The sequence below is a fragment of the Adiantum capillus-veneris genome, chromosome 25 (genome assembly GCF_014529385.1).
Source record: "Adiantum capillus-veneris isolate H3 chromosome 25, ASM1452938v2, whole genome shotgun sequence".
NCBI classification, from domain to species: domain Eukaryota; kingdom Viridiplantae; phylum Streptophyta; class Polypodiopsida; order Polypodiales; family Pteridaceae; genus Adiantum; species Adiantum capillus-veneris.
The window spans coordinates 17,548,456-17,559,977 of record NC_140955.1 but is presented as its reverse complement, the minus strand read 5'-3'; the positions used below and the strand labels follow the sequence as shown (position 1 = coordinate 17,559,977).

At 42.9% G+C, this 11,522-nt stretch overlaps 1 protein-coding gene and 1 pseudogene across 4 annotated transcripts in view; both read left to right on the top strand.

Annotated features, from left to right (window-relative positions):
• Positions 1 to 5,942: 5,942 nt before the first annotated feature.
• The window catches only part of LOC147424498 (uncharacterized), a 30,058-nt gene continuing 24,478 nt past the window's right edge, over positions 5,943 to 11,522 (top strand). Inside the window, exons 1-2 of one of the 4 annotated variants that reach the window (XM_086500787.1) lie at positions 5,943 to 6,178; positions 7,993 to 8,149. In XM_086500787.1, coding sequence (XP_086356913.1) covers positions 6,170 to 6,178; positions 7,993 to 8,149 — 166 coding nt within the window. In that variant the 5' untranslated portion in view covers positions 5,943 to 6,169. Of the gene's footprint in view, positions 6,179 to 7,992; positions 8,150 to 10,976; positions 11,132 to 11,522 lie in introns of those variants that run through there. The other 3 variants (XM_086500785.1, XM_086500782.1, XM_086500784.1) reach the window with 3 other exon arrangements.
• On the top strand, positions 6,199 to 7,952 carry LOC147424500 (aspartyl protease family protein 2 pseudogene; annotated as a pseudogene).

Below are 11,522 nucleotides of genomic sequence, written 5' to 3'. Positions count from 1 at the left end.
TAGATTTGAATGTGTATTTCTCTCCTCATAGCTAAGGAGAGGTAGTAGGAAGTGCATGTGTGATTGCCCCTTTGCTTCTTGGCTTGTGTGTGAGTGATAGAGAAGTCCTTAATAAGATAGAGCTTATTAGTTGTTTCCCATTGCTTAAATAGATTAGATGGATGGTGATTGAGTATAGATTGAGTGTGTGTGAGCTTGCTTTGATTTGCCCTCTTGATTAGTAAGTGCTTGGGTTACTTTAATGGAGTGAGGAAGTGAGGTTGGGAAAGGGATTACGTAACCATTAGCACGTGATCAATTTATGTCCTCTCCCATTAGGGGTAATCTTCCATGAAATAGCTGGGTTAAGGTTCCTTCGGTTTGACCAAGATAGAAATATCTCTATGGGCATTACCGTAGTGTAGTCTTTGCTACCTATTCCTAATAGATAAGGGAAAAGCAGTTCTCCAGAAATGCATGTTTCCCTTTAGGCTGTCCACCATCATTGGGTTTGATCTTCATCTTGTAGACCCATTTGCATTGCAATGTCTGTTTTCCTTTAGGCAAAGGCACTAAAGTCCAGGACTGATTTTTATGCAACGAGTCCATTTATGATTGCATTGCCTTTTCCCACTTGTGCTTGTCATCTGACAACATAGCTTCTTTCTATCCTAGTAGATCTTCTCATGACCGGCTGAGCCTCAATGACCTGTTGTTCCACTCTATCACCATCAACTATGGCTTGATCTTGCATTGGAGCAATAGGTGCTTGTTGGCCATTCTATGTATGACCTGCCTCATGCAAATGTCCATCTTATTAAAAGATAACTCATCTGATCTCTGTAATAGGCACCCTCTTTTTATGCACCTTCTCTTCATTGAAGTAGACATCATTGCTACACATAATCCGTTTTCCCTCTAGCTCCCATAACCGGTATCCCATCTCACTAGAATCACCATAGCCAAGAAATATACATTTCTTTGACTTGGGAGCCAACTTATCCCTAAACTCCTTGGGAATATGGTAGTATGCTTCACAACCAAAGACCCTTAGATGCTTGTATGAAGGTTGCTTTGCTGACCACATCATTTCAGGCATCTTCTCATCTATTGCCTTAGTTGGAGATCGATTGATTAAATGGACAACTGTACGGTGGAAGACTGTCCCCTTAGAGATAACCTCCCCCGACCAATCAACTGGATTAAACAAATCACTTTCGGTGAGTTACACGCATCTGGATTTTTTGATGTTACATTTAGAACCTGAGGTAGTAGCAAAAAGCTGCACTATTTTATGTGTTCTCCTCAGCATATCTACCTGGGCTTTGACAAACACGAGAGAATCATCCGCAAATAGTTTAGCAAGGATCTGTTTGCCCGCAGGGAGGGAAAGCCCTTGTATTTCTCCTTTTGTAGCACTAGCCTCAAGGTAGCCATCTCATTAGGGTTCTGAACTACCTTGCCCGTATCATCCGTACTAGATGAGATGATAGTTTGCTTGCTCTTGATTTGAAGGGCTCGAAAAGAATAGGCATGGTTGGTAGCCTCAGGCTTGAGATGGAGTCTATTTTGGTTGGCAAGATTTTCTAATCATTATTCTTTTTTGACAATTGAGATTCATTTTTGAGTGTGTAGCATGTAATTTGTCACAAATTATCCTGCGAAAAAGGCAACTGTGTTAAAAAATAATGAAGCAATTCATCTCCAAAGCGTAGCTACATAACCAACTGAAATTCTTGTATAGCATCTTGTATTGATAGACAATCAATCTTCTTATGAAAAGCTACAAAAAATTTCATTTTTGGAGAAATTTAATCTCACAACCACGGTGTGTTTTGGAAATTTGGATATTTGGATATTTTGAAAGGCATTTTGGGAATTTATGACAAAGTATTTTGGGAATTTCCACAAAGTAGATTTTCGCTATATTCTTTGGCCTCCATCTTAATATATCTATTATCATTTTGGTCTCAATCGTCAACTTCGGCTCTCTCTCTCTCTCTCTCTCTCTCTCTCTCTCTCTCTCTCTCTCTCTCTCTCTCTCTCTCTCTCTCTCTCTCTCTCTCTCTCTCTCTCTCTCTCTGGCGACAGATCCCTTGCCTTCACTTCCTGCGTTTTGCAGCCGGTTTCCTTTCTGTATGCTCAACATTGAACGGCGAGAGATCCCTTGCCTTCACTTCCTGCATTTCGCGGCCGGTTTCCTTTCTGTATGCTCAACATTGAACGGCGAGAGAGAGAGAGAGAGAGAGAGAGAGAGAGAGAGAGAGAGAGAGAGAGAGAGAGAGAGAGAGAGAGAGAGAGAGATCCTGCAATAGAGCTGGACCGGGCCTCGTCAATCTCTCTCTCTTGAAGATGTCGCGTTCAGTCACCGGTGGCGCTCACTGTGTGTGTCGCGCTCGTTGTCTTGCCGGGCTGACTTGTGAGAGTCAGAGCACACTCGTCGTCTCCCCTCACGCAGGCTAGTATGGCCAGATGAAACCATTTTGTATTGATAGACAATCAATCTTCTTATCAAAAGCTACAAATGTTTTTATCTTTGGAGAAATTTAATCTCACAACCAAGGGTTTTTAGGAAAATTTGAAGGGCATTTTGGGCATTTATGACAAAATAGGGAGGGTACTTTGGGAATTTTTGAAACTTGAGGGACATTTGGAAAATTCCACAAAGTAGATGAATATTTTGGTAATTTTCACTATATTATTTTGGACGGCCTCTTGAAATCAATATATCATTTTGGTGTCAGTCTTGACGTTAACATATCATTTCATTTCTTTCCCATTGCCATCAACTTCAAAATTCTAAGGATCAGACGTGCCTTGCTCTTCGTCTCTCTCTCTCTCTCTCTCTCTCTCTCTCTCTCTCTCTCTAATCTCGCCGTTTCCACTGATGTGATGAATTAAAACCCCGACGCATCATCTCTCTCTCTCTCTCTCTCAAATCTTGCCGTTCCACTGATGTGATGAATTAAAACCCCGATACCCAATCTTCATTTTTCATAAGTTAGTGGGTTTACAATGTCCGACTTGAAACAACACTAGCTATGGCATAGATTGAAGTGCTCACAGATCAGCATCGCAAGCAATATGCGAGAGTTCTAAAGTACACACACACACACACACACACACTCTTTCTCATGTGCGCACACAGAGACGGGGTATTCTCTCTCTCTCTCTCTCTCTCTCTCTCTCTCTCTCTCTCTCTCTCTCTCTCTCTCTCTCTCTCTCTCTCTCTCTCTCTCTCTCTCTCTCGCTCGTATATCTCACACTGGCATCTCAAAATGGGTTGATCGAAGGAATGGGACCGCCGTTCGATGCTCCTGCAAATCTCATCGTCCAAGTCTCTCTCTCTCTCTCTCTCTCTCTCTCTCTCTCTCTCTCTCTCTCTCAAGCATTCATTGTACAGCATGAGGACATCGCGTTCAGTGGCACTCACTGTGTCTGCGTCTTACTGTCTGGCCGGGCTGACTTGAGAGACTCAGAGCACACTCGCTAGTTGATTCAGCTTCTGCCACGTGGCCGCCTGAATTCCTATCTCATTCATCTATAGTATATATATGTTGCAAATTTTAAATTTCTTGACATTTATTTTGTTTTCATCTTAATACCTTGTGAAGGTTTTCTTTATCATGATTATATATATTTGATTTGGAAAAGTGGTTTTCTTTATCATGATTATATATAGTCGATTTGGGAAAGTGGTTTTCTTTATCATGATTATATGGATTTAAAGTGGTATTTGATTGAAGAAAAGTGGTTTTCTTTAGCATGATTAAATGTATTTGATTTGGAAACCTATACAATGCTTATAAATTGAAGAAGATGTACAATATATTTAGTGTATTTCCATTAAATTTTGTGGAAACTAAATTGGAAACCTACACAATGGGCCTACAAATTAAAGAAGTAGGCCCTGCCATTTTTGGGAAGGAGGTGAATTAAGGAGAATCTCTGAAGATGTTGCCAAAGCTTCAAGGGGAAAATAAGAGGAGCTGGCACGTGGTTGAACATTTTTTTTTCTTGATTTCATTGACTAGAATTGAGGCAAAGGGGCCAGAAGAGGAAAAGGTGAGGGTCGAGGTCGCCTTGGGAGATGGCACGTGGAGGGGAGAAAGGGAGATTGAGGATTTTTTTCTCTTCAATAAGGCAAGGCATAGCCTGAGGTGAGCACCATTTCTATCTTTCTTCCTCTCTCCAATTTTCCAATGTAGGGCCAGATTACTCGCGCACAAATGGTGCGACAAAGATAGCCTGTGGCTTCGACAAGCTGCGGACAGCTCATGCGAGGGAATGGCGAAGCACAGAGAGTGTGCGATGGCATACGAGGGAGCAGTGCACACTGTTCACTACACCATCGCAAAGTAGAAAAACTCTCTCTCACGCACTGTATCGATTTTTGCAGGTGCCGAGAAAGGTTGTCAAGCCTGGCTAGGGATTGACAGAGCAGCAAAACGAGCCAGAGGGCGGAAGGTCAAGGTCAAAGAGGAGGAATGGTAGGCCTCAAGGGCAGTACTTGTCCAGCTGGAGGTTCTTGGTCGCAGAAGTTATGGGGATGAGCGAGTAGGCAGGAATGGTACAAATTGCCTTCGGGACCACATTCGAACGTAAGCGGAGAGACGGGGACATGGAGATTTTACGGAGAGAAAAAGGGATGTCGTGTCTCAACTCAAGGGACGAGACAGAGATATAGTTTTTCTCCATGGCAAGACGAGGCGGGGGAGATACGAAGAAGAAGACCCCAGCAGAACCTACACACACATACTCACAGCCAGGTGTTGCTGATAGGGGGTTGAGGGGAATGGTTGATGCCCAAAGGCTGAGGCTTGAGCAGCTTTTCTAGTCACCAATACATCCATGGCGATCAGAGGGACATATTTTTTTCCACTTCGCTCCTCTCAGAGCTGTGGGGTAGCAAGGGAGACACGCCAATGGGAGTTGCACGAACATGGGGTATGTCATCCCTGCGAATGGAAGGGAATATCACAGGTGAACGAGAGAGGGATACGAGGGACCGAAAGACAGGCATGCCAGATGTAGAGAATGGGGCGCAGAGATGCACAGAGCACGTGATGGTGAGTGGGGGGTGATGATGGTGACAAGGATTGAGGTTTTTCTTTTGGATTCTCGGATTTCGTAGATTCCCTAGAATCTGAAGGGCTAATTAATTAATGGGATCAAGATAGACGGAGGAGTAGGGTAGGGTAGGGAAGAAGATGTATATGTGGTGTATTTCCATTAAATTTTGTGGAAAGATGTCTTGATTTGTATAGCCAAGAAGAGAGAGGTATAGCAATCGAAGAATAAGATGTTTACCTAATTTGATGTAATTTTTTTCTTGGGGCGCTTACTAAAAAGAAAAAAAAAAAAGAGAATGAGATGTTCACCTAATTTGATGCGAAATTGGCTTTGCGGGGGATTAGCATTGAGGTAAGGGGATTAGCATTGAGGTAAAGGCACTCAAAAGATTGTTTTGTTCACAAGAAGATTTAGAAATTTTCTCATGTAGGAAAACGGAGTCTTTTTCATACAATGCACAACATCATGAGCTTCTGCTTGGGAGGCACCGCATACCTAGCTAGGTACGATTGGGGGTAGGGGACCGCCGGCCCGGTGGCGCATACCTAGCTAGGTACGATTGGGGGCAGGGGACCACCGCCCCCCCTACCGGGCTGGCGGTCCCCTGCCCCCAATCGTACCTAGCTAGGTATCCTGTGCCTCCCTCATAGAAGCTCATGATGTTGAGGTAAGTCACAATGTCGGAATTATTGCGAGAATTTGTCCAAAACTTCTTGTGGTTAAGTAAGGGGATAGTTGACTTGTTTGGTATGAGCATGCAAAAGAGGCAATCCTTGCAATGTGCAACAAGACCTGGATCACCCTCTTTGAATGAAAATTTACAAAGAGCTTTTGTTTCACTTATTTATAAAACCAGAGCACAAACAAACCATTAACTCTCTTTCTCCTAACTAAGCATAAGACCTGAATTTATCATCTTTAACTTTGTTTTTTTTTTTTCCCACCATCAACGCAAGGAAGGTAGTAGGGAGACACTATACGCAGATCATGCAAATGTACATTGCTGTACATTACACCCTCGAGGGGCAACGATGGGAACCAACCCCCCCAATAAGAGAGGAGAATACACCCAAGAGAACGCAACCTGGGAGCCTTGAACCCTCAACCTTGGGGTTACATGGAAAAGGTCTCACCAAATGAACTACAATTCTTTAACTTTGTCCTCTTTTTTTTTTAATTAAGTGCCACCTGGCATCATCATTATCTTTGTCTTAATATACCAATACCCTATTGCATGGATTTTTACCACCTTTAGCTTTCTCTTACTTTACCTCTACCTCTTTAATGGATGCTTTTTCATTTCTAAAGTTTTTCTTAGGCCTCATTCACTTAGTCTTGTTGTTGATAATTACAGTGGAAGCCAAACATAATAGCCTAGCTTCTGCTTCTGCAAGTAAACACAAGACCTCCCTTGTTTTGCCCCTTTTTCATAGAGATGACCCATCAAGCCCATTGCAGAAGAAGGTGCAGATGGAGAGGGAAGTTGGGAGAGGGGAGAAGCTAGCAGCACTAGTAAGGAGGGATGCGGCGCGCGTGCAACGCATAAGTGTGCGTGTGGGAGGGGCAATAAAGATAGGGAGGAAGAGAGAGAATGGGCATTCAAGAGTGGAGGCAGACATGGGGGAAAATGCAAGTGCACCAGTAAGCAATGGCTTATCAGATGGGAGTGGGGAGTTCTTTACAACAATGGGTATAGGATATAGAGATTTTTCACTAGTAATGGATACAGGGAGTGATCTTGTTTGGCTTCAATGCTTGCCTTGTGAGAGCTGCGATGAGCAAACAGACCCCCTCTTTGACCCTGCCTTTTCTTCCACATTCTCCCCTGTCAATTGCCAATCTAGTAGCTGCTCGCAAGCCGATATTATGATGTGTAGAAGCCGATCTTGCGAATACCAGCAAAGCTAGGGTGATGGGTCTTTCACCATTGGCACCATTGTCAAAGAAGCTTTCTACATTAGCAACACTACAATTAATAGTGGCATAGTTATGGGATGTGGGCATGACAATGAGGGTCTCTTTGTGGGTGCAGCAGGCTTGTTAGGGCTTGGACGCGGACCCTTGTCATTCCCATTGCAAGTTGCGATGCAAACGGGGGGAGTATTCTCATATTGTCTGTCATCAAGAGGACCTGGGAGTTTGATATTTGGGCAAACAAATGAAGCAAATGAGGAGAGTGAAAATAGGGTATACACACCATTGCTAAGGAATCCAAGAAGGAATTTAACATTCTATTATGTGCCACTAGTGGGGATAAGCATAGGAGGGGAAATGGTGAATGGGATAGGGGCATCAGATTTTATGTTAAGGGAATCAGGAGAGGGGGGGTGATATTGGATTCAGGGACAACAATAACAAGGTTTGTAGGGGGGGTGTATTATCCAATGAGGGATAACCATCACCTTTATTTGTAACAACAACATGCATATTGATTATATGGTGAACTTGATAATTGGTGCCTCAATATCGTCCTTGAGGTTGAGGGTTCAAGCACCGTTGAGTCTACCCCGAGAGATGCCAACATGGGAGAACTTTTGTGGTGTGTGTGCATGGCTGAGCGTGTCCTCTCTATGTTCAATTTAAAGAACTAGCAATTGTAAAATGAAGGATTGCTGATCCAATTGTGACAAAATACATTTAAAAAAAACTTGAAAATGTCTTCCTTTTTTCTGTCTTGCTGAAACGACTATATAGGAGAGTGGACACTTTAGCTCCTCAAAGTCAAAGGGATGGTTACAAGGAAAATATGGTTTATTGATTTTTTGAGATTTTGATTGGTTCTTTTACATTTTATATGTTTCAAGGTATTTATTTTATTTAAATTCAAATATGAGTCTCCTCTAGGTGAAAAATGGTGGGTGGAGAGTATTTATGAGAATTATTAAACTTTTTGATAAAAATATAAGGATTGTGCTGAATTTCTCTTTAATGTTATTATAGAGAATGCTAAAAACAAATGAGGAGACTACTAGCAACTACTACTACTACTACTCATCAGTGCGCACGCTGCCTGCCAGACTCCTTTTTGCTCACCCCACGCTCCCAACGAGTGCACACGCTGCCTGCCTGACTCCTTTTCGCTCGTCAATCAAAATCGGTATCTACTCTGGATTCCCACAAATACATTGTTTTTAAAAATGGGTCGGACATACTAGCAATTATACCTTGCAAAGGAAATTTTACAATTTTTATTTTTTTTGTTGGGCAAGTATCCTAAAGCAAATTCATTAATGACTAACATAACCTTTTAAGTACTACATGTTCTTTTTTTGTTGATTTAGGCAAGCTTCATAAGAAAATTCACTCTCACATACCCATCCCATGATGGGGCCCTCCATAAGGACTTGGCTAAACACCCATGGACGATACTTCTGTCTTTTTAAGGCTTCTATGTTTGAAAAAGGAAAAAAGAAAAAATTCAATGTCATAAAGAAAATTGAATGTTGGGCCATCCAGGAGCATCACTTGGCACCTAATTGTTCGAGAAAGCAAACTCTTGGACATAAGCTAGTCTTTTATGGAGAGGGAGCAAATGGCTTCAATGGTGTAATGACAATTGCGTACAGGGATCTTCAACCGTGAGTAGTTCTAAACCACTCTTCTGGCAGAGTACTAGGAGTTGAGATTAGGTGTGAGAGTCAATGCTTTATGGTTGTCAACATCTATGGTCCAAGTGATACCAAAGGGAGGGCTAAGCTCTGGGTAGAGCTTCAGGATTTATCTATTGAAGGAGAATGGTGCCTCGTTGGCGACTTAATTTGGTTGAGGCCAAAAGAGATAAAACTGTCCCTTCCTCTATCTTAGCTGGCTCAAAAAAGGCCAAATGGAGCGTGTTATGTGAGAAATGGGCCTTGGTTGACTTGTGGTCCATTGGGCCATGGAACATTTCACCTGGGTTTACCTATACAATTTTACAATATCCCAACACAGCTTCCAGACTTGATAGATGCTATTGCTCCCATCAAGCTGATTGGCTTCCTCACTCAGTAGAAGTATGGGTAGATACCTCACAATGTCTTTCGGATCACTTGCCTTTAACTATCAAGCTGGGTAGAGCCACATCGTATGATTGTGCTCCGAATGGAAAGAAGAAAAATCTCATCTCAGGAGCCCACCTATTTACAAAGCCTCTTTTCATAACCTTAGCTAAGGAGGCAATTATTAAACTTGAGAATGATGTAGGTTCTTCTAATCCAAGGGCTTTGTACAAGTTTGCAAGAAGCCTTCAGACTTTAATTAAAAGGGTAGGTCCTAGAGTAAAAAAGGACCAAGATGTCAAGCACCAGCATCTTGAAGAAGAAGTAGAGAGACTTATAGTCAAGAAACAAGAAGGTACAACCTTAGATGCAGATCCCAGGAGGTGGCTGAAAACAAAAGCAGGTGGCTGAAAACAAAAGCACAGCTAGCTGAAGCCCATCCTCGAAGACGTTAAGAAGACTAGACTTCTAGCACAAGAGCTCCATCTTAAGCCTGAGGCTGCCAATCAAGCCCATTTTTTTCAAGCCCTTAAAATTAAGAGAAAACAAAGCACCATTTCTTCTATTATATAGAGGATTCGGGGAAGGTTGTGCAGAACCCAGATGAGATGGCTACCCTCATGCTAAACCATCTTAGCCAAATCATAGGCCAATCTGCTCCCCGAAAGTCAAAGAAGCTTAGAGTACACTTCTCAGTAGTGTTAGTTGTACTCTTCCTACATCACAGGCGAACACCTTGGAAAGACCTCTCTCTCTGAGGAGGAGTGCAAATCAGCCCTTCATGCAATGGGGAAAGAAAATTCCCCCGGTTGGGATGGCTTGACCGTAGAGTTCTTTAAAGAATTTTGGGATAGACTGAGAAAACCAATCACGCAAATAGCTGACACAGCTTTTGTTAAGGGGGAGTTGGAGGAAAGTAGTGTTAAGAGAGGACTCATCAAGCCAGTAGCGAAGCTTATTTGTTGCTCCCACCTCAGCACTGGCACCCTTTATCAATGATGTCGATGGTTTATAAGATCATAGCTAAGGTAATAACACAACGGTTGGCTCCAATACTAGGTAAGATACTGACCCCCCATCAACATGGGTTTATTAAAGGAAGATCAATTTATGACAACATTTTTTCCGCAATGGTTGGCATTGAATACGCCAACTTCAACAACCAAGAGTGCATTATGCTTCAGCTCGATCTTGATAAAGCCTATGAAAGAATATCTTGGTCTTACATAGAGAGAGTAAGGCAAGCATTGGGATTTGGTCCCCGCATCTGTAGAATAGTGTTTACACTAGGGAAGAACACTGATTCCGAGCTACATTTTTAACAATGGTTGTCAGGGGATGCTCCTATGGGATATATGATGCTTGTTGTCCGTCGTTCTATGCCTTTTACTGCTCCTTTTGTATCATCTATATTTGCCCCTATGTGCTGGAAGCTTTTCCCCTTGTATATCTTGGAAAAGGGGTTTTTTCAGCCCCCTTCATCTCTTGATTATTTGGCCATTTGAAGTGATGAAAAGGGTACAAGCCCAGTTGGCTTCGGAGAGAGAGAGAGAGAGAGAGAGAGAGAGAGAGAGAGAGAGAGAGAGAGAGAGAGGCCCGCAAAAGGACCTATCATACGCGTAGGCGCATGCGGAACCTATGGCCACTATTGCTCTTACTTAGCCCTCTTCTTTTTTCTTTGATTTTGTTGGCACTGCCTACTTGCAGAAAGTGATATTGGCGTGTTGCCTATGAAATTGGGTACACATTTTTTAGGCTGTTTTTAAGGCTTTTTGAGGCTATTTTCAGATTCCCCTTCGATCGGTCATAAAAATAGCGGTGATTGTTGGCACTCCTTGCTTGCAGGAAGTGATATGGGCGTGCTGCCTATGAAATTGGGTACACAATTTTTAGGCCGTTTTTAAGGCTTTTTGAGGCTATTTTCAGATTCCCCTTCGACCGGTCATAAAAATAGCGGTGATTGTTAAAATTAACACTGGTTTGTGCGCTTGTTGAAGAAAACTTCTGCCATCGTGAGGACGAGAGCATTGGGATGAGAGGGGATGAGAGCATCGCGGGAGCAAGCAGCAGAGCGTTTACACGCAAGGTAGGAGGAGCACAAGGTATGCGGACCAGTAGTGTTGTGAGAGTGAGAGTGAGAGAGAGAGAGAGAGAGAGAGAGAGAGAGAGAGAGAGAGAGAGAGGACGGACGATTCCACAGCCTGTCGTGCTTGCCTTGGAATGATCGGGTCCTCATGTACTGCTGTCTCTTACCTTTAATACTCCTCGATGGATAGAAGCAGCAGAATTATGCCCAGAACTCTGGTTGGAAGTTCCAGAGATGATCTAGCATGCCACTGGATCTGGTTAGCTACCTCTCCAGTCTAATGACCTTAGCTGCTTGCTTCTCTAACCGAGTCTGGTGTTTGCCTGGTTAATTCTCCAAACTGTAAACCCAGGCCGTCTCGCTTCTCTAACCGAGTATGGTGTTTGCTTGGTTAATTCTCCAAGCTG